Consider the following 23,045-nt stretch of genomic DNA (forward strand, 5'->3'; position numbering starts at 1 on the left):
TGAGCATACCAAGCTGCAGTCCTCAGACTGTGTACCGCCTACAGTGAACATCACTGTGTTTTCCAGAGTTCATGACACTCCTCTGCTCACCTGCTAGTTCTCTTCTTTCTGCCTGACCTCAGCTTTTGCCATTAGAGCTGGCACTGCCTGGTAAGCAGGCGCAAGCAGGCAGGGGAGGAGCAGGTTGGACCTGCTGTGACTCCACGCCACGCCGTGTTTTTTTCTCCTGTGCTGCAGTCTCACTCCAAACATGACCATGTCTCATGCACCCACTAGAGAAAGTAATCAGGCCATACAGAGTTGGCGGTGGGGTGAAGGGGACATTTTAGTTTCTGCTCTAGAGGGACATGAACCAAACCCTCAGTACAGGAGACCCTTCATCTGCAAGATGCTCTTGGCCCTCAGTTCTTTGTCTCAGACCCATTTCTAATTTCTGCTGCCTTCTGAGAACCAGGTGACCTGCACCCCAGCTCAAAATAACCATCAGGGGAGTGTAAGGAGAAAGAAGGGGGAAACCCAGGGTGTTGAAGACTACTGTGTCCACATAGTCTATTTTGCAGATGGAAGCTCATCCTGTGCCTCCATGATGGACCCCATAGCCTGCGTCTCCACACCCAGGGACTTGCTTCCACTAATCCATCACAGAAAGCCAAGGCCATTCATCTCTTTTTGACTCCCCACCAAGTGCCCATGTTCACACTTCCCTTCTAGCTCTACACCACCCCTCTCCATTGTTATAGAACAGAAGACACCCCGCTCCAGCAAGACAGCATTCCTGGGAAAGCCAACTCCCCTTCTCCGATAATGCCCAGTGCCCTGGGTGTACAGTCTGACCCCTACTGATGAAACAGACAAAATGAGAAGGGAAGGGAGGAATGGCCCATATCTGTTACCGTCTTCCTGAGTGGGAGATGCATCCTCTTCCTCCATGACATCATTCCCCTGTGACACAGAAGACAGGCTGTGAATGCTAACAGCAAAGGACTCTCTGTCCGAGGTGCAGAACCTTTGCCTTTCAAACACGTTCAGCCTCCTGGACATGATAGCATCCTTTCCTCTACCCTTACCTATCTCCCCTGGACACCTGCCCACTGAATATGGGCTTGGCATGTACCGTGGGTTTAAACTCAGAGCTGAATTTAAACCAGACTCTGAAGAGCCAAAAGGGCAGCATCCTAGCAAGGTTTTAAGGCTGAGGCATACTAGTGACAGGATCTGTCTTCGGGCCAAATCCTGCTCCCATGGAGCTCAATGGGGGATTTTCCATAGGTCTCAGAGAAACAAGGATTTAAGGGATAACCTGATACCTTTCCCTTTCTATCCCATTTGAATCAGTTTGTTTTACAAATCACTGGAGCCAGCCTCTGAGTTTAGAAAGATTTGGCTGCTGACACAAAACAATTAAGCGCAGGTTTCATGTCAATGTTAGTGTGAGCTTAAGAGCTTTGTTGAGCTGGGGACAACTGCATTCTCTGATGGGAAATGACTGTACTCTGTAAGGGGAATGTGCCTAGTGTCTGCTGGACTGCAATGGTGCAATTCAGAGATGCCTCAGCACAGATTCCTTCGCTGCTATACCGAGCACACTCCTGCCCCACACGGGAGACCTGGTGGGTTGCAAAGGGGTTCAGTGCTAATGGAAATAGTGGTAGGGCTGAATCGTTTGTGTCCTTCTCTGAGTGGCTATGCCCTGAGCTTTGCATTATCCCAGCAATTTCTTGGGCAATGCATGCCCTACACCACTTAAATTCCTGACAATTCTCTTTCATCTCCCCCTTGAAGGCTTTCTGCCATAAGATCTCCAGTCCAGGAAGACACATTAGGAACCATTAGCTTCTGACCACCTACATGGAGCTACATGGGCGGACCTTTACTACAGAGCTAGCCTGGGCTCTGGCACAGCTGTCAACCTCTGCACACAAAAACTTTTCACCCATATGAAGTGGTGCTTTCAACCCAGGTAAATGGCCTGGCTGATTTGAGCTCAGGAGTAACTATTACCTGGGCTGGTAACCCAGCCACCAGAACCCTGAAGGGTTAAACCACATGAATGTTGATGGACTTCTAAGACTTTCAAACCAGGGGCACAGAAGGACATACCAGCTCTCCCACAATGAATCAGGAACCCACCAGAGTGGCTCCACTTAATGCAGCACTGGGGTCCGTGAGACACGTCCCAGAAGTCTGTACACTACATCTGGGTAAATGCTGTTCCAGTGAATATATAGTAACTTGGGTAGAGCTCTATGGTGTGGCTGCTCACACCCAGGCCATGCTAACCCAGGAACTCAGACCTTGATGCCCATCTCCTGAGTTAATTCTGTGAGGAAGACATGCCGCATAGGTCATAGCTGCCTGGTCTTCTACTCTGTGGGCCCAGCCATTAGTAGGAGATGCAATCTTGCACAGAAATCCGGCGTACTACACAGACATGGCACATCGATCAGGTAGGTGGCAGTTTGCTTCCTTTGAATGTAGTGTTTTACCTCTGCATCTCGCTCCTCCGTGGGGATACTGACAAAGTTTGTATCTGGAGATTCCACAGGAGTCGACTGCAGAGAGGACAAAAGAAATCAGATGTCTTTACTTCCCGGCTGTGCCATGTGTCAGTGGAATATGGAAGCTAACACTGTCCGCCACCAGTGACCACTCCTATCTAGCTGGGAATGCAGACCCTGGTAGGATTCATGCTCACTCTCAGAAAAGAGAAATTTCCCGCAAATGAAGGAAGGCTTATTAACTGACCTATTTCCATGATTTGGTGCTGTATGTTTATGTTAAAAACTATGGATGTCAAAAAACCCAGAGCTCAATGTTCCTTGAGCAAAAAAAAAAAAAAAAAAAAGAAATTACCATATGTTATTATAATTATGAATGTAATATTACAAAGACAAATGCCTGTGCAACCCAAATAAAGGCTGATTTATATTATAGTAACACCTAGAGGTCAAAATTGAAATCAGTGGCCCATTGTGCAAGGCGCTGTACATATAAAGAAGTGAAACATTCTCTGCCCTTAAAGAGCTCGCTATCTAATTGGGCAAGTCAGAGAAAGGGTTCGAGAGAAAGGAAAACAAAGGCACAAAGCACTGCAGTGATTTGTCCAACATCACTCAACAGATCCATGACAGGATCCTGGTTTCCTGACCCCCATCCCAGTACCCTACTCACTGGGCCACACTGCCAAACATCGTTCCCGTCTTCTCTCACCTATATATGAATTGCGCCTGACTGTTACAAAGAAAAGCAAGGGAGAGAGGAAAGGGGAGGAAAGAAAGAAAGGGATCTCCCACCAGAAATGTTTATTTCCACCTATCACTATGAATGCAGACAGTTTTAACATGTTAAACCTTAATCCCTCTAACCTGAAACTGCAACCATGTGTTTCAGTGCACCAGATAAGTATGCTCCAAGGACATTTACTCTCTAAATCATGGAGCGTACGTGTAACCACTCCAAGGTGGGAATTCAGGCCAACACTGGCTGAAAAGCCTGAGAGATTAGAGACTCCATTTACAGAAAGTCAGTGCAACATCAGCCCCAAAATCTATTTTTGCAGATGGGGTCTGGGGCTACCAGGTCACTTGGGGACTTCTAAAAATTCTACCCCATGTCTTAAAGCAGAATCCCAGTAGAAACACAGGAAAGTGCCTGGTTCTGTTCCATGTGCATAAAGGAATTGCCTGGTTTCTACACAACTCAGCTGTTTAATTTGACAGCCTACTTGGGACAGCGATCAATGCCAGAGGCTGCTGATGTAAGTGCATTCTTGCCTACAAACCAATTCCCATCCTTCCCCCAAAATATTGGGCTATAGGGGGAATTTCTTGGTAGTCCCAAAAGAGGATCATCTTAAGGAGCTGACATATCTTGCCTGACCTACCTCTCCTTCTGAAGGTATCCCACTGGCAGCAGCAGGGGATGGGAGCATATCCCCCTCTTCCTCTGTGCCAGGAGCAATGTAGGAGCCTGACATGGAAGACACAGTATCGGTGCTGAGCTGGGAGTGCTGACTTTGGGAGGAAGCCATGGACATGATGGACTGGGCAAGGCTGCTGCTGACAGGATCTAGATAGGAAGAAAGAGGGGAGAATGCAGGGTGCCATTAGGGCAGAATAGTCTGGGCAGGGCTGGACTGCAAGGAACAGTGTACGACAGGGCTTCTGAAGCCTGGTGCTGATGCCTACAGGCTGGAACCTTTCATCTCCATGCCCTGTGGCCCAGAGACTACAGAGGAGGGAATTCCTCTTCAAAACAAAGAGTCTATGTGATCTTCTGAGGAACAAACTGCAACTGCATTCAATCCCTGCATCAAGTCTAACTCCTGGGCTTGATTCAGGGATCCCTGGGTAAGGGGCTCTGTCCTGGGTTCTTCAGGATGTCAAGTCAGGCAACTATAACAATCCCTTCTAGATTTCAGGCCAAACCCTATTCCACTGAATAGACACCCAAGCACAATCCTACTCTACCCTGTTCAAATCACTGAAAAACCATTAATGCATTTATTTTAGTAACACATCATATCAGTCTTATGATTAAGTCACAAAAAGCAGCCAAGAGGAGGACAATCCATCCACATTTTGAGTTAATGGCTTTTCACGGACTCGAGGTTGGTTGAAATAGTATCAGACAGGCCCCATAATAAGTGGAACAGGAGTCTGTGAAACCTACAAATACTGGGGTTTTATCGTTATAGTATCATATTACCATTCTATCATATTATCGTTATATCATATTATCATTATGTCAGCATGTAGCATATCATTATCATATTATCATTATATCAGCATGTAGCAACTCAAATCCTACTTACCTAATTCAGGCCAAACTTCCCATGTATCACATCCATAACTAAGGAGAGCAGTGAGCAGGATTAGACATGAGAACTTTGTCATCTAGTTCATCTTGTGAGGTGCCATGTATTCACTGGGTGCTACCATCAGGACATGTGACCACAGTAATTTTCCATGTCCCTTCCAACCCAACATACCTTCTGGGGAGGAGATGGTAGAGGAGAGTGGGGTTCCTGTACATGAAGACTGGTCTATTGCTCCTGAGGAGGACAAGGTGAGGTTCTCACTGTCCGGGGTCACACTGCATTCCTGGAAGGAGAGTGAACACACCAGACTCAGAGGAAAACAAGTCCCTTGAGGGCCAGTCATGGTGGCTTTTCCATGCATTGCACTGTCCCAGGCAGGTTCTGAATTGGAAGCCCTGGAGAGGGAGCTCCTACGTTTCTGGACCATAAAGTAAAGTGAGTGTCCTCACAATGCCCTGATAACATATGTGTTCCCCAGGGAGGGGTCTCCAAGGAGGAAAGACTTTTTAAGTCTGCCATTCTACCATTGGCCTTGTTGATCAAACTGTCAATCAGAGTGCATCAATTATCAGGGGAATTTTCATGACGTGGACACCAAAGGATGGTCAGACAGCAACAGCATCCAGTCAATAATAAACTGATGTAGATTTAATACCCTAGATTTTAAAGTGCATTGGAGAGTAGGAACGCATCCATGAGTGATCCTCAAGTTAGGAGGCCATGTATGGGACTATTTCCCACTAGCCAACGCCACCCCAGAACTTCCGAGCAGGCAAAACCCTTGAATGGATGGAGAACAGGCCTGAGAAGCAGGAACTGTGGAGTGAAATCCCAGCTGTTTCACTGAGTTGCTGTGTGACCTTATGAAAGTCTCTTTTCTTTGTACCACAGTTGCCCAACCCACATAATGGACAGATACCGACCAATGTGACAGGACTACTGATTACTAGTAAATAGCAGGAGCTCTGAGTAGGACCAATGCATGTCTTCTCCTTGGAAGAGACTGTGTTAAAAAACCAGCACCTTCCTACTTAGCAGAGCTGCCTTGCATAAATATTTGAGGTCCAATCTACTTAGATTTTGCTCCCTTTTGATGCTCTCAGCCCTGCAGAGCCAACAAGACCTCAGGACAATAAACAATGTCCTTCCCTGACTCTGCCAGCCACATAAACATTCTCTACATCCTACCCACAAGGTCACCTGGGCATCATCTTCCAATGATGCCCTCTGTGACATCATCTCAGCCCCGTGACGACAACAGAGATATGCAGGGGTAACTTTGGAAGGACAGCATTGGGTCTGAAGACTCCCAGCGCAGGTGGTGACACACAGGAAGAAGAGAACCTACCCTGGGTTACAGATCTCACTATGTGGAAAAACAAACACCCCCCCCCCCCCACTCCTGACTTATAAGTAGAGCCCATTTTACATGGAATCATAGAGGGACAAACACCTGAAACTGCACAGTGCCAGACTTATAAAGCCTCAGCAGAAGGCCAGGCCTGAGGTAGAAGCAAAGCCCTCTGAAATGATCACCTCCTCATGTTGAGGAGGAGATTTCCTCCTGGAAATCCTGATCTCCGACTCACTGCAGGACTTCTCATCATCTTCTTCAGGCAGGACAGAGGAATTCTGGGAAATGGACCTATGAAGGAGGGAAAACAAAAAAGACACCCCTGTTATTTTAAAGAATTTCTCCGTGATTTAATGAGTGCACACCACACCAAAAATACGTTGGCTGGAACCCCACAGAAACCCCTGTTACAGACCACCCCCGCCTCCATCAGCCAGAAATAGTAGCCTTTATGAGGAAGGACTACTCTGGTCAGGGGAAAGTGTGTCAAAGCCTTTGTAGCGCAGGCCCATGTCAAGTGACAGGGACAACCTTAGAGACAGACCAAATGGAAAGGCAACCTGTCCCCTGCTGCAGATGTTTAAGTAGACCAGTAAAACTACTCTCTCTGTTTTTGCCCCATTTTCTGCATTCTCCACCTGCTCTGCCATCTGGACCAAAAATCTAGCCACACCAACACCAATATAAATCCAGAGTGCTTCTTTGAATCCAGTGGGCTTCTGACCAACTCCCACCAAACCTAACTGGGAGATGAAGGTGCCTAGTGCCTCACAAACCCCTGGCCATTGGCAAATCCCTGCTCTTTGTCCAGAGCATCCACTGTAGCTTTTCTTCCTATTGCCAAGTGTTCCTCTGGACCATCAGTACATCCTTGAGGACATACCAGGCAGCGTGGTGAGAGACAGGGGACAAGGTATGCTTGGCAGGAACAAGCAGTTAAGAAAGGACAGGGACAATACATCTGCTCAGAAGAGGTCCTGTGGCCTGACTCAGATATGGCTGGAGTCAATGGAAATTTCCCCATAGGCACTCATGGGAAGAGCATCAGTTCCTTCAATGATACATGACTTGACTGGCCATGAGCCCAGTCCTGGAGTCATTGCTCACAAAGAGTGGAGGCAGGATTGCAGGACTGAACCCTCCCTGAGGAAACCCCTCTGTGACAGGTGGAAGAGCAACTGCTAACTCACAGGAGGGACAGCAGTAGGATACTCACTTTGACAGACTCTTCTTGAGTTTTAGGCCTTGGCTGCTGCAGTCGGACAGGCGGTCAAGGGGAGACAGCGTCCTGATGGGAGGCATGTGGCTGTCGCTGCCATAGGAAGGCAGCATCCCTGACCCGTGACCGTCACCCAGTACGTGAAGCGGAAGGGCTGCCGGAGAGGGAGTGAGGGGCCCATTGAGAGCTTCCAGCAGAGAGACCACCTCATATCCAGGAGGGATGTTCTCAGAAGACTGCAGGGAGCAGACAGGCCACAGAACATGCAAACACTTGGTTTTTCAACAATACATCTTCTGCTGTTGGCAGAGAATGGCAAGGCAGTTCACTCCCTGAGGGGCGCTTGAATGTAAGTGGGGGTGGCTGTAAAAGCACAGAGCTGACACAGCTGATTAGAGGGAGGCCAAGAACAGTTAAGGTCTGGGCCAATTTCCAGCGCACCCCCACAAAGCACCTGCAGCCCTGATAATAATCCACTCATCAGTCCCTACTAGCTTAGCCCTGGATTTCCCACCACATGCCATGCCCTTGATCCTGGATATCGGACAGACTTGCCATTACCATTAGATCGGTGACAGGAATATGCCTCTGCATGCTACAACCCTGCTAGGGACCTGTGAGCCACTTCACACCACAGTGACTGCATTATAGCTCTAACTTCCCCAGTAGAGGCTTACCGAGTGTTCCTCTGAGTCTGATGTTTGGGAAGCAATGATGGGGTTGAAGCTGGTGGGAGACAAGGGGCCGAGTTTCTTCCTCATTGCACGGATCTGAAGCAAGGCTCTAAATGCTGCAAAGCAGTGGAGAGGGGGGAAGGAATCAAAATAAATGTCTAATGCAACAGAACAGGAGACTCCAGGAAGAATTCTTAGGTGTTTCCATAGAATTGATTCGTCTTAATCTAGCCTCCAGTAAGCAAAACCCTGGGGATGTAAGTGGAGGTGTCTGTACTTGTCAAGCATTCAAGGCTTTCCACTTTATTGTAATTTTGTGGGCAACCTGCAAAATTTCAGCTTTTCTACTCTAAGCTACAGCATCTTTGGTGGAAAAAAAATGACTGTTTTCACTCAGAATGGTCCCATTTTCAGGCAAGGAACACTGACATTTTCAACATTTTGAACTTTTGAAATTTGGGTCAGCCAAAAGTTTTTTGCCCCAGAACTTGCAAAAAAGGTCTAATTGGGACATTTTACGTACAGGCCTCAACATCCTCATATTTCATCGCACATTGAAATAAAACAACACAATGAAATGGGGGATGAGAAAGGATGAAAAGTGATATTAAAGAGTTTTGTTCAAAGCTCCTATTATCTTCAATCCTTGATTATGATGCCCATCTCAGGGCACCAGCATTTCTAGTACAGCAAGAATCCTTGCTTGATTTCAAAACTTGCAATGAGCTCTGTTCCTAGCCAACAGTTAAGAGGAACTGGCCTTTGTTCCCCAGAAACAGGCCAGTTATAGCCAACTCCAACCTTGCATACTGAGTCATCACCCAAGTAGTTTAAATGAAGCCAAAGGCTTTCATGTTGGACCTAAGGGGCAAAATGGAAGAGTGATTTCCCCAAATTAGAGAGTGTGACTGCTCAGACAATGACCTCCGACCTCTCTAGGACTTGGTCCCTTCCACCATGCACTCCCCAAGTCTTACGCAGCCTGCAGATGGGGCAGTTGTTGGCCTGGTAACGCAATGTATCTGCACATGTGTTGCAGAGGCAGAGATGCCGGCAGGGTAGAATCAAGGTGTCCCGGACATCTGAGAGGCAAACGACACATTCTGCGCTGTTATCGCTCACCTCGTCCTCGGCAACCTGGGCAGGAATGGCAAAGACATGTCTGAAAGAGCTGGCATCTCCATCCCATGGCCCAATTGCAGGAGTTGCCACGTTGCCCTTGGAATAGTAGCTATAGCAACCCAAGCTTGCAGGGCTCTGGAGGACTCCTGTTCTGCAGTGGGTCAATGGCCCATGGGGGTTCAGAATGGGGGTGGAGGCAGCTCACCTTATTCTTGTAATCTGTTATTTGCCAAACAGGCTGGGAGTCCCTGCGGTGCTGTGCTTTGGTCCCACCCCTAGTGCAGCTTCCTCCAAGTCTAGACCTGCACCAGTCTCACAGCATCTAGGACCCTTGGCAGTCATTAACTTACTCCTTTCGGTCACGATAAGCTATTTGATAGGAAGGTCAGTGGAAAAGCAGGCCAGTGCTTTGACTTGCTACCTTCCAGACACCTGGATTCCAATCCTTAGGGAACGTGAGTTTGAAGCTCTCTTCCTATAGCCTGCTGCTATTTTTGGTGGTTACTAGTCTCACAGTCATGCCATCCTTTGCTTTCTGCATTCAGAAGCCATCTGATATTGTATCAGACTGAGGGGAGAGTGACTGCCAGCCTTTACTGCTGAGGAGATGAGGTAGGCCTGGAATTGCAACTGGTTTTGCCAGTCAGCATTGAGGACGCTGGCACACCAGAGCTACCTGGAGCCTACCACGGAGGCATAATAGCAGCTCCGAGTAAGGGAAGCTACTACACAAGTCCCTTGCACTGTGCTATAAATCCTTGACCGCTATGAATACTAAATATTTCCTATATTAAGTGAGCAGAGAGGAGGAAGTCAAACAGAATTAGCACAGGGATTGTGTGCTTGAAAGGCATCTCCATTTCAAATCAAGGAGAAGGGCACTGAGGAGGGACTTCTTTAGGCCCTGCTCCCTGCTTTCCATTTCCAGGGAGCATCATCCTTACCTTGGAGTCCTGTGTGTTGTATTTGTTCTCAATCCCATAGATTTCCTGAAGGAGGTAACTAACACCATCCACCTGGAGATGCCAATAGGGGGAGAGCACATGAGGACAGGACACAAGGCAATAGATTCAAATGACAGCAAAGGAGATTTAGATAAACTCTCAGGAAAACCTTCCTAATTGTATGAACAAGTAGGACACCACAGTAAGTTGCTCAGAGAAGTGGTAGAATCACTTTTCTTGGAGGCTAATAAGAGGCTGGAGCTATTTGGGATGATTTGGGAATATCACATCTTTCATTTGTGCAGAGTTGGACTAGATGACCCTTGATGTCCCTTCCATCTCAGTAATTCTAAGTGCAGAGTAAGCTGTATGCCTCTAAGCAAGCCCGTTTCAAATGCTCGTGTGGGAAGGCTTCTTCCTAAGCTCTCTTCCCTACCAAGTATTCGAGTCCTCCCTCAGTCTCCCAGAGCTCTGTCCCACACAGGGAAAAGATTTTTTCTATGCTTGCCAACTCCATGTGGAAAGAGTACCTCAGCCTACCAATGATCCTGCCAGACTCACTGTTCCTCACAGATTCAAGTTCTTGTCCAGGGCAGCTCCATTCAAAGCTGTCAGCAAGGAGCAGTGGACCTTTCTTCCTTAGCAATGTGTCAATATGAGCTAATCATAGTCCCAGGCACACTCACCACTTGTTTCTGCTTGAGGGGCTTCACACAAATGCTGCCATCTGCATGCTGAAATAAAAAAGTGGTGCCCAGAGTCAGCACAAAGCAACAAGACACCTCAGGGGCAGCTCGGGAAACAGTAGAGCTTTTATCTAGTATACAGTAATATCTATAATTAAGCACCTGGACACAATGGTCCACAGTGATCCATCAAATGAACTTCTATCAAGGTTGGTCCTTCTCTATGCATTTAAACACTGGCCTATCAATATAAACATGGATGGGTAACATAGAAATACATCCCATAAAGACAGATCTAGGGGTGGTTCAACGGACCAAAGTTTGTGGACAGAATTAGTGTCTCATACGCAGCATCTTGACCAATATTCAGGCAAACAAACAAGCAGTCAACATCCTTGGAGGTGCTCAGTGACTTGGAAAAGTCAGGTATCTTGCACTCTCTGGGACTGGGTGCTTCCTTTCAGTTTCCATGTTTGGCACTTTTGCCCTGTACATGCTGATGTCCCATATACTCTGGAAAGACTGGGCTTAAATGGGCCACTTCACTCCAAAGGGAAGCAGGATGGAAACTCACCTTCTCAAATGTTGCTAGCAGCACGTGGCAGTGGCCGATGTGCTCTGCAAGACACAAATGGGATAGGGGTAAGAGCTAGAAGGGAAGGAAGGTGACCTCTCCTGTTGGGATAGCTATGTCCATGTTTGGGGGGTTACTGGTATAGCTGTGTCAACTAAGCGACATGATGCTGTCACCCTTTTTGCCAAAGTAGCTAGGCCAGCAAACCTTTGTAGTGCAGACTAACCTTTGGTCCTTGCCCCAGCTCCCCTCAAGGAGAACTACAGTGAGCTGTGCTGGGCAAGGAGATTGCTTGCAGGGAAGTGTAGTGGGAGAAGCAGATGGGACCAGAGAGTGGCAAGTCTTTCAATAAATAGAAGACGTTAGGCTGCCCATAACCCAAAGACCATCAGGAGGACATGACTGAGCTCTCCTCAGCTCCTACAAATGGGAGATGACAAGATCAGGGCACGTTCATCTCCTGGCCTCTCACCCCAACTGCCCTTTAAAGGTTTATATGTCAAGCAAAGGAGAGTCTTTCTTAGGGGTCTGGAAAATGCCTTTTAATAAAGGGGCCCTAGAAGCCTGGGCAGATGCCAGCAAATCCTGGGACTCTGGTGAGAGCCTCATGAGATAAGGGAAAAGGCAAAAGGCTCATGATCAGACACTGGGCACACGTGGCACACTCCTGTCTGTACTAGTGTGGCCTTGGCCTGCTGTCCCAGCGAGAGCTGCACCCACATGCCAGAAACCATCCATATGCCCAGTGGAAGGATGGATGCCTGCTGAGAGCCTTATCTGGGTTTGGTAAAGTATAACCAGGTTATCAAGTGACACAGAGACCTTTATCAAAGCTGAGGACAAATATTTAAAGGGCAAGACACAGGGTCCCCATTTGGAGCATGGGAGAACTGCATTTCTTTGTGCTCAGAAAGGGCAGCCTGGTCTGCTAGGACTATGAGAATCAGTGGTATGGGGCTACCGTGGTACGGTGGTGAATCAACAGAGCGAATACTACAATGTGGGCACCAGCGTGGATACAGATTCCACCTGTCTCCACACAGAGCCAAATCCTGCCAAGGACTAAGCCTGGTGACGGCCTACTGATTTCAGTGACAGAAGAAGGGGTTCAAAACCCCATAGGCTGAGTCACAGCCTGAGGCAGGTCCAGTCAAGACCACAAAGTCCATCACTGGGATAACGCACCTGCTAACACAGTGGTTTACTGGTTTTTAAACTTTCTTAAGTCACAGAACCCTTTCACATATCTTCTTCTGCCATGGAGCCCTACTCCCATCCTGAAGACTGAAGTGGAACCAGGCAACCCAGCCCAACAATGGTGGTGCGCTGCCTCCTGGCCAGGACCAGATGAATGCATAGGCAAACTAGGCACATGCCTAGGGCCCTGAGCTGCAGGGGGACCCCAGTCCTTCCCTCTGCAGCAGCGGCATGAATGGCCTCGTCTGCCTCCCTTTCCTTCCTCTCCCCTCCACTGGCCTCGCTGCTGCGGTGGCCGCTTCCTAGCGGTGGCTCTGAACTGCACTCCTCACAGGGGGCCACACCAAGGTGGGGAGGAGGGTCTTGACTGGCTCGGGGCCCACAAGTTTGTTTGCCTAGGGCCCATTAAAGGGTTAAGGCGGCTCTGCTCCCGACCTGCTCTGCCGTTACTCCTGGGCTTTTTGCAAAATCCTCGATGACCTATCATGGAACCCAGTTTGAACACCACTGTACCTTCACATTTCTTTTCCTTTGATTTGGGCTGCTATGGGCCTGACCCAAAGGTTATCAGAATTAGAGGGAAGGTTTTGTTGACTGCAGTGAGCTTTGGACCAAGCAGTAGAGAGAATGGCCAAAACATGGCCTTCTGGTTTGGCCAAAAACACCACTATTGTGAAATGTCATTTCATCCCAAACTGGGAAGGAGAGGAGGACCCTGTTACCTAGGGATCACAATGAACCTGCATGTCTTCTCTGCAGCAGGAACAAAGCAGACCTGCCCTTCCAATTCTGGGCTGGCTCTTAGCAGCAGAGGGGACAAGGTACATGAGTAAAACCTAGAAGCTCCTTGGCAAATAGCAGGGTGCCTTGTTGAAACACAGAGGCAGCCAGAGGACAAGCGGGGCTGGGCTGGGCAGCATTAAAGTTTATCTGTGTCAGGGCTCCTGTAAAGAAAACAAACCCCTTTTAATCCCAAGAGGAGGCTCCTACCGTCTCCCTCATCCACCACAGCGTGCACCACCATGGGGTACACCTCCCGGTCCAGATCAAAGCCCAGCTGGAAGGAGACAGAGAGGGAGGAAAACAAGACATCAGGAAGAGGCTACCAAAACTCAAAGTTACTCTATCGATTCCAACAGAGCCAAGTCAACTGACTCCAGCTTCACACTGATCTGTGCCAGCTAGCTTGGTGGTATGAGCGGAACCACCCTGATTCCCCCAGTTTGCAATCTACCCCCTCAGGGGAGCAACTGAAAGCCAAGGCTGGCTTGTAGCGCCTTCTCCCCAGTGCTTAGGCTCCCAATGAGTCATGCCCTGTAAAACCTAGAGGTACAAACATGTTAATCCTGTATTCACTCCAAGATGGAGCCAACAAATAAATGCTCCACTCTGCTACCCTACAGCATGGGGCATGGGGCGCTGAGATACAGCAAGGCAGGAAAGGCAGAATCCTGTCACCAGAGTGGGCACTGCTCCCTCCTCAAGGACCTGCAGTTCATAGGATCATAGGAAAACAGGGCTTGAAGGGATCTCACATAGTCATCTAGTTCAGCCCTCTCCTCAAGGAAGGATCATTCGTGACTAAACCATCCTAAGCAAACGTCTGTCTAATCTGCTCCTGCAAATTCCCAGGGATGCAGAGCCCCAAATCTTCAGGGCTAGAAACAGACATTGCATTTGTCCCTGGACAAGCTGCTCCTGTGTTTGTCTCAGAACAAAAATACCCCACACCACACTTCTAATTAGGGTTTAGCGAGTGGCTGCTTTTCTGCTATTGATTCAGTGATGCAATCCCAGGATAATCAGTCAGATGCACTGTGCTCTGTTCCAGGATAAACTGTTAGTTTTTTCTATCCCATGAACCTTTTTAGGATTAATCCCAGGACCACGGATGTCTGAATGACTGCACTTTGTATTGGGGTCAAATGGTTTATCCCAGGACAAATGCAACAAATTTAGCCTAGGCAGCCTGTTTCAATGCTTAACCAGCCTCATAATCAAGAAGCTCTTCTGAATTTCCAACCTAAATTTCCTTTGCTGCAGTCTCAGACCATTGCTGCTAGCCCAGTCCTCCACAGGCACAGCGGAAAGCCTATCTCCATCCTTTTTAAAACCACCCTTCAGGCATTTGAAGACTTTTATCAAATCCACCCCCCAGTCTTCTGTTCTGCAGACTGAATAACCCTAGCTCTTTCAGCCTGTCCTCCTAAGTCATGCTTCCCAGGCCTCTAATCATTTTTGTCACTCTCCACTGGACTCTTTCCGGTTGCTGGTGCCCGGAATATTTTAAAGTGTCAATTTCAGTTCCATGCCTTGTTAAAGCTCCCTCATTTTTTACTGTGCATCCTACAGTGAAGAACAGGCTGCTTCCCATTCCTTCATTGCAACAGGCTCAGAAACGTGCTGGCTCCCTCTTGCTGATCCACCCTGTTTGGACATGACTCTCTCACTGGATCTAATGAGGATGACATAGTTGCCAAGCCCCTGGATCAGTTAGCAGCTGAAAAGGCAACTTCTAAAACCAGATTTTAATTTTCTTATTGAAAACAACGGCCAAAAAAGCACAACCCCTATTTCGGCTATTCAAGTGCAATGGGATGAGAGCCCTGATCCATTCCAGGCTTTTGGAAATGCTCCTCCGAGCTCCTGAAATCTCAGGAGCTCTGAAGGGTTCTCCAGGACCCTACTGTGGCTTGTGGATTTTGACTGATGCTACTGAACATCTCAACCACTTGGCCGTCTCTCCCTCTTCAGTCCTTCAGACTTCTGAGACTTGCTTTCCAGGCCCTCCTCTCCGTGTGCCACTGCTATCCACATCTGATTCACTTGTGTGCACTCTCTTTCCCTGGAATGGGCTGTGAGCTGCTCCAGAGCACAGCAGAGTGCATGCAAACCAAAGGGAATCACCAGGATAGGTCCAGGCAGGACCCTAGCTAGCTAGGTTGACTGAGAAGAGCTGACAATCTGCTGCCAAATGGCTTCATGTCAGGTTTGGCTTACCTCCTCTTCTGTCCACTCTGAGGGATCAACAGTGTGAGAGGGTAAGCAGAACTGCTGGCACACCCCTCGCTTATAATGGACCGTCTCCGACTGCAAGCTGTTGTCTTTGGGAATGTAACTGCCAAGCAGAGAGGAAGACACATCACTGCATTTTCAATATCCTTGTCTCAGTTTATCAGCTCTCCCCCGCAGGGAGTACTCTCTGAAACACCAGAGGAAGAGAAGCCACCCCTCACTCATTTTTTTATACAAAGCCTTGGTCTGACCTCAGTCCTGGTCAGACCTCAGTCCTGGTCAGCCCCCACTCAGGATGGCTGAGCCAGGGGGTTCTGTGAAGTACATCAGCTATTTCAGGCCTGTTTTCAAACATCCCACCAGCTATCCAGGGCAGTGAAATATTAACATGCAACCTGTGCCCACAGCAAGGGGGTGATGCCCGGTCAAGGCTAACAGCTGAGGGAGGATAGGTTTAGGTTAGATATTAGGAAGAACTACTTCACAGTAAGGGTGGCCAGAGCCTGGAATAGGCTTCCCAGAGAGGTGGTGCTCTCACCTTCCCTGGGGATCTTCAAGAGGAGACTGGACAGGCACCTGGCTGGGGTCTTATGACCCCTGCCACCCCCAGTGCTCCTTGCTGCCCATGGCAGGGGGTTGGACTAGATGATCTGTCTAGGTCCCTCCCCACTCATTGATTCTATGACTATGCAAGAAAAACCAAAACTTCTTCTCACATCTGTGAGAGAGTGGAAGGAAAAATGAGTGAGGCAGTTCCTGACTCCCTGACTTGTTGGAGGAAAATAAAGATTCAGATGTGCTGGACTGGTCAAGGCTCCTGGAGGGGGGACATGACAGACATAAGCCATCCAACCAAACCTAACCCTTGAATCCCAGGGCCTTGATTCCTCTGCTAAGGAGCATAGAGAAGCCATCTTTGTCTTCAACAGGCAGCAAAATAGAACAGGATGAGACAGGAGCCATCTCTGACCATGCTTCCCCAGAGCACCGGGCTTATCACTCCTTTGAGCAGCAGTGACTGAGGGAGGGCTGTGGCTGTGAGGGAAGCCACGCCACCAAGGGCAGGAGGAAAACCCTGCTCATCATTGGTGAGAGCATCCTCTCTTGTTGAAGGGTGACGTACCCCAGCCTGTGCCTTCCCCGGACTTCTCACCTTGCTATTCCATTCTGGAACTCTTCAGTAGCTTGGTAATAGATGGTGATGGCCACCCGTGCATCGGTGTCAAACGTGAACTCCACGTTGTAACGGACCTTGGCTTTGCTGACTTCCTCCCCAGGGGTCTTCACTTCCTCTGTACACCTGGAAAAGCAGGGGAGAAAAGGACTTCACTTGGATCCAAGATCCCATTCAACAACCTGTCCCCCCCCCCACAGTGAAAAGCTTTTGTTCAAGGTGACCCTTCAGAGGCAAAACTTCCCTTCAGAACTGGGAAAGCCAGAAGGGATGGAGCTCCAGTGAGCCACAAGCAGGACTGACACTCCCCTGGCAATAAATCCTGGATGTCAATAAGAACTGCAGACATCAGCACTCAAAGGACCACAGTGGTGATGGAGCAATAACCCATCACATAAATATTAATGCTGTATACCAAAAGGACAGGGAAGTGAACAAACCTTCCCCACCTACCAATGAAAACCAGCTTTCCCTCTAGAAGAACTATCCCATCAGTGTGATGGAAGAAGTTTCTTTTGCAAGTGAGGAGGGCAAGAATCAACTTCAGAGGAGAGGTCTAGTCAGGAACCAAAAAGTTTAGAGGGCTATGAATGAAAACACATGAGCAGCCCCTAGCTACAGTCTTACAAGCCAGAGCATAGCCATGTGGAGGGGACCCAGTATATTGCAACTGGGGACTTCAGCAAAGGACCTGCGGAGAGATGGGAGTTGGCATATTCTTGTTGGCCAGCAGAAAATGACTCCTGTTGGTGCCACTTACAAGGCTGCTGTAGAAAAAGAAGCTTGAGTCCTAAAGATAGGGTCACTCATACCCTTCTTAATGAAAACTTGGCCCTTCAGTTCTGGTAAACACAGAGGACAGTATGAGCAGACAGTAGGATGACATGGTGGCCAGGGAGATGACTGGAACTCCGACTGGGGTTCAGTCCCTGACACTGTCATTGACTTCTGGTGTTACCCTGGAGAAGTCATTTAACATTTTTTGTGTGCCTCAATTCCCATTTGTCCAACAGGAACAATAGCACCATCTCACTTCTCTTCCCACAACCCCCCTGTGAGGTGAACTACTGGACCACGTGGTGATGATAGCCATGTTAGTACCAAAGATAGGTGCAGGTGCCATGGGGCACAGTACTGATGTCCGTTTAGCTTGACTCTTAACATAAGCAGAGTTATACCACTGTACATGAGATCCAAGTCCTGCCCCGTGTCCTTAAGAGAATTAATCACCACTTTGCCCTCCCACAGGTTGTCTGGTCCCCTCCTCTCCTCCTATGCCGAGCTCTCTGGAGCCTGTGCTAGGAGTCGGGCTTATTTCTGATTCATCAATGAAGCTGTTTGCATTTTGACAAACAGGCTCTTTCACCATCGATTCCAAATTGCTCTTTTCCATCTCCAGCCAGATCACTGTTGTGCTGCTCCTGGGCGCCAGCACAGACAAATGGGACAGGCGGCTACATGGGAGGTAATAATCAATGGATGAACAGGCAAACACAGCAGGCAGAAGAAATGCTGCGCACAGAGGACTTTCAACAGCACCAGTTTTGCACAACACACCACACTGGGGAAATGGTTCTGAACATTTTTTGTCTGGAAATTTGCAATCTACCCTCTCAGGAGCAACTGAAAGCCAAGGCTGGCTCGTGGCACCTTGTCCCCAGTGCTTTGGCTCCCGATGAGTCATGCCCTGTAAAACCTAGAGGTACAAACATGTTAAATCCTGTATTCACTCCAAGATGGAGCCAGCAAATAGATGCTCTGCTCCGCTACCCTACAGCCCCGTTCACCTTTAGAACTCAAAGCACGTCCCAAGCTCTGATGGACTAAGCTCCGACCCCCTGACCCCACTCCCCCCAGTGTGGCAGGTAACTGTTACATCTTGCACTGAAGCAGACAGGGAAGACTGAAGCACAAAAGAGGAGCTCTCTCTTCCAGAGGTCACAGGGCCAGTTAGAGGCCGAGCTGAAAATAGAAGTCAAATTCCCGCTTCCATTAGTTTCCGCTAATGACTAGGTCACGCTTCCAGTCTTCCTCCTAATAAAGCCATTTGCTAAAGAAAACCAACTTCAAAGGCAGCATTAAGCTTCATTTAATCCTCCAGGTCTCAAGAGCATGAGGGCAGAATATGGAAATGAGGACACATTTCCACTGCTTGCAAAGTGGGTTTCTAATCAGCACTGAAATCCTCATGCTCTGGGAATTAGGATGGAGGGGAGGGAAGCGAAAAGAGTCTATGAGAAAGCTATCATAGCTCACACCCTCCCCCTTGCCAAATCAAAGGCTAATGCTGCCAGTGCCACTGTTTCCATCTAAACTCAGCTTTTTGGCAGCCATAGGGTTAGAGGAGCTGCTCTGGGAAACCCCATCTTCTAGGCACTTCTTTGGTGTGTCCCTCTGGCATGTGAACATGGAAGGGCACACAGCAAAGGTTCATCCCTTGGCCCACGTCTGTCTTGCTTTCATGAACATCATGCTCTGCTCCATGTGCCCAGCTATCAAGCTCACTTCTCCATTTCTCTCACCATTGCTCCTTTTCTTTTCTTTCTCTCCCTTTTGCTTTACTCCTTTTCCTCTCTCCCTCCATTTGCCTAGGATGGCCATCCAGGGAGAGTGCACCTTTGTTACAACCTCCTACTTGGGTGCCCTACTCCATATTATCTACCACCAGGTTCTCATGGTTGGGGAGGTGGGGGTGTCTCTTGCCACCCGGCCCATGTTCCACTGCTGTGCTGCTGAACTGGGGTAACAGCAAGCCCAAAGCCTCGTTTGAAACCACTTTCAAGGCTTCTGTGACTTCAGAAGCCAGGGAGGCATCAGATGCTCACATTTTCAGACGCAATCGTTAGGCATGCAGAAGATGCTACATGGCAATGGGGTCCGGCGTATACATGATTCGTTGGCACAAGGCAACAGAGCACGTGCTCTTTTGCAAGGTTCCAGCAGTCAGGAGGGACGCAGATGAAACCAGAAGGGAAGGGAAAAGGGAACCTTTGTAGCTCATCTCGCAGAAAGGCTCATACCGGCCTTAGTAGGTCACTTCCTGCCTCTGGTCCTGAACTTTGTGCTGCTGCATGTCATTAGGTTCCAAGTGATGGCTCCCAGGCAGCAGCAGGAGCTGGATTAGCTCAGGCTCATTCCTGCTGTCACCTCTAATGACCCTGCAGATCAACCAGGGAAGTGAAAAATCCAGGAGGTAGACAATCCTGGCAAAGTCCGGACGTTAGGGGGCATCTCTGTGTGACAGCATGATGCAGCCAGCTGCAATTCATCATCAGTGGCTTCACTAGGAACATGAAGAGCTCTATTTTCATGTAAGCTCTATACCTCTACGCACTAGTTTCCCTTCACTGACCGGATCCCTTTCCAGCTCTGTGCTCACCTGGACAAGCAGGTAGGCACAGAGCTCCCCTTAGAGGTGGTTTAGGATACTGGCACACAGGTGGTACCACCACTGCTACTGTGATGCTGAACAGTAGACTGTGGTTCCCAGTCCAGACCGGCCCATACAACCTACCACTTCTGGGAATGTGGACTTACTTGACGAGGCGCAGGGTGTCTTTGCGGATGTTGATTAAGCTTCGGAGTGTCTTCACTGGCTCCTGGGGGGGTGGGGCGGCATACGGAAACTGGGGTTCAACAAGCAAAAGAGAAAGGCACAAATGAATGGAGTTCTACAAGATCTATCATACCACATAGATCAAAAAACACCAACCACTTCTTCAACAGGAGACAGCTCCTGTGTTATGTTAGGGAACCACCAACTTCAACTCTGCCACCTCTGGCTTCACATCAGACGCCACATTGTCCCCCTCCCAAAAATGTTATGAGATTGGCTTAAAAGTCATGAGATGAAAAATATATAGTAATAAACGTAGGGGCTTTTTATTTGTTTTTTGGTTATTAGACTTTCCAAGTCCTGGTTTCCAGTTTTTTCTCCAGCCACAAGGCCCAGGCATTTGCCATATGTTCTTGCATACAACCCACACCTCCTTGCCCCCGCAAAACCCAGCTGCTTGAGACTGGAGCGTGCTTTATATGCAAGGAAATATGGTAAGAGCTGTTTCTGTCACTTATGGGCTAAAAGCAAAAGGTAAAATCTGCCCGGGGAGCAGAACAAAGAGTTCAAGATCCCCAGCTGCTGTTATGCAACTACTTACTGCAAGAGCCTTTTTCCCCCGCCATTATGCCTTTCAAAAACAGTGTATTTTATTCCAGGGGGTGTCACATGTGAGAAAATATGGTATTCTAATTGGTACATGAAAGCAGAGCATCTCAGCCATCACATGCCTGTAGAGGCAGGGCTTTATGGAAAACCCACCAAATATCTCAAGATTGCAGATGAGTGCAAGATGAGACTTGGCTGCGTTCTCACACCCCTGACAGATTCCCCAACAGAGCTCTGTACAGCTGCCGACACAGGGGATACAACGCCGCGCTCTGTACCTGTGCCCCGTCCGATGATGGAACATCCTCCACCACCCATCACCGGGTGGAACCAAATCAACATGCCCCAAACTCTATCAAGGGCACTGGCGTTGGAGCTGGTCAAGCAGGCCTGATCCTGCCTGCAGCTGTGCAGTGTTTGTTCTCAGTGACTCCCTGGGAGCAGAGAGCCCTCTGCACCTCATTGGACTGGGGCCTTTGCTCTATAACTCCTTATTTGAGAGGAACATGCCAAAGCCCAAGGTAGCAGAACATGGCTCTAGGGTTTTGAGGTCTAATCCAGTCCAGGCAGGTCAAGATGAAGCCGCATCCTGTGTTGGCCACACCATAGGCTGTTGCTCTGGATTGGGCCCCTGCTCCCCAACTATCCAGCTTTGCATCATACACACAGACCCTATGGATGAACGTCAGTGTGCGTCACCACAGCACCGTCTGCAGTCCAGCTCCCAACATGCTTGATGCCAGGGAAAGGAGGAGAGCACCCAGGACTCACACCTCTGCATAGGCCATGGATTCTTCTGCAAGATTTTAATCCCCAACAGCCTTGCCCAAGTGGCCAGAGTGCTATCAGCTAACCTCTGGGAGCATGGTGGGGGAGAGGGAAGGGACTGCCTAATGGCTTGAGGGTCTTGGGAACACAAGCATCCAGCATCCACTCCCAGAGCCCTCTCAGAGAGGTACTGAGTACTTCTCCCTCAGCATCTCCCAGGATCAGGATTTCTGCACCTCTGAGGACCAAGCTCTTAGCACATTTCCTGGTAGCACACCACAGCCTCTGGTCTGTTGGAGACCATCAAGCGTCTGCAGCAGAGCAGCTGAGACTGCATGCTCCCTGTGGATACCAAGATGCAGGTCAGGCCCCACAAAGGCAAGACCTCTCTCTCCAAAATCACCTGCTGCAGGACAGCCCCCTCACACCCTTTCACAGCGGTCCAGCTGGCAGCAGCATCCAGCCTCCCTGCTCCCCAAGGCTATGTTGGCTTGGACAGATCAGGCTAGGCTTTCCCCATGCTCACAACAGCTGGATGTCATGTGTGCAGACCCCGGGCCTGTGTCCCACGTGCCGGTCTACAGGATCTTGGCCTCTTCTCCACAGCCCCTCACAGTAGCTTGATGTAGTGGGGGAGGGTGTGCAGCTTGGGTAGGGACTTTGAGCAAAGCAACTGAATGCATTTCATTCCCCGTTGTCTTTACAAACCAGTCCAGTCAGCATGGAAGGAGGGACAGTCATCAAGGCAGCTACAGCCTCGCTGTGCAGAACAGAGCTCAGAACACCTTCAAGACGGGAAGAGAAGAGAACCTGGCATCCATTACTGATCGCCCTGCCCTTGCATACTCCCAGAAACAGGCAAGAGGATCAGTGCTGTTGGTCTGAAGGCATTAAAAGCTCCAGCATCAGCAGGAGCAGATTTACACTGACGTACCCAAGATCGGGCTCCAGGCTAAGCTAAGCTATCTCCACCACCTGTGATAGGAAAGGCTGCCAATCCCTGGTCACAGCACCTGTGGGCACCAGATAATGGCCTATCTGTCTTTGGCTTGATTGGGAAACGTCTCACTGCCAGCCAGGCTATTGTGGGTCTCGGTAATAACTCTAAGCAGACATGACACTGAGGCTCTATTTGGTTGTTTGCAACACTCTGGGCTAGGAGGGAGAGGATAACACTTTGGGCTGAAATTTCTCAGGCTTGTTTTTTTTGCCTAAGGGGCAAAAAGGAGGACTGGGTAAAATCCCATCCAGTGATGTACCCAAGAGGGGGAGAGGGGTGTTAATTATTTAGGCTTCAGCAAATATTTCCAGTGTGCTCCGGAGACTCTGAATGG

General features: G+C 48.9%; 1 protein-coding gene across 4 annotated transcripts in view; it reads right to left on the reverse strand.

Annotated features, from left to right (window-relative positions):
* Positions 1-23,045, reverse strand: part of RNF157 (ring finger protein 157) — a 77,456-nt gene that overhangs the window by 20,099 nt on the left and 34,312 nt on the right. For all 4 annotated transcript variants that reach the window (XM_019542639.1, XM_019542637.1, XM_019542640.1 and 1 more), the window contains exons 3-17: positions 20,316-20,404; positions 16,758-16,904; positions 15,590-15,707; positions 13,580-13,646; positions 11,393-11,436; positions 10,819-10,866; positions 10,133-10,204; positions 9,044-9,203; positions 8,070-8,182; positions 7,390-7,628; positions 6,356-6,464; positions 4,991-5,102; positions 3,884-4,068; positions 2,487-2,552; positions 894-942 (exon numbers count right to left, since the gene is read on the reverse strand). In XM_019542639.1, the coding sequence (XP_019398184.1) occupies positions 894-942; positions 2,487-2,552; positions 3,884-4,068; positions 4,991-5,102; positions 6,356-6,464; positions 7,390-7,628; positions 8,070-8,182; positions 9,044-9,203; positions 10,133-10,204; positions 10,819-10,866; positions 11,393-11,436; positions 13,580-13,646; positions 15,590-15,707; positions 16,758-16,904; positions 20,316-20,404 (1,618 nt within the window). The remainder of the gene's footprint in view (positions 1-893; positions 943-2,486; positions 2,553-3,883; positions 4,069-4,990; positions 5,103-6,355; positions 6,465-7,389; positions 7,629-8,069; positions 8,183-9,043; positions 9,204-10,132; positions 10,205-10,818; positions 10,867-11,392; positions 11,437-13,579; positions 13,647-15,589; positions 15,708-16,757; positions 16,905-20,315; positions 20,405-23,045) is intronic.

Source organism: Crocodylus porosus, unplaced genomic scaffold (assembly GCF_001723895.1).
Source record: "Crocodylus porosus isolate Cpor-Errol unplaced genomic scaffold, CroPor_comp1, whole genome shotgun sequence".
Lineage (NCBI taxonomy): Eukaryota > Metazoa > Chordata > Crocodylia > Crocodylidae > Crocodylus > Crocodylus porosus.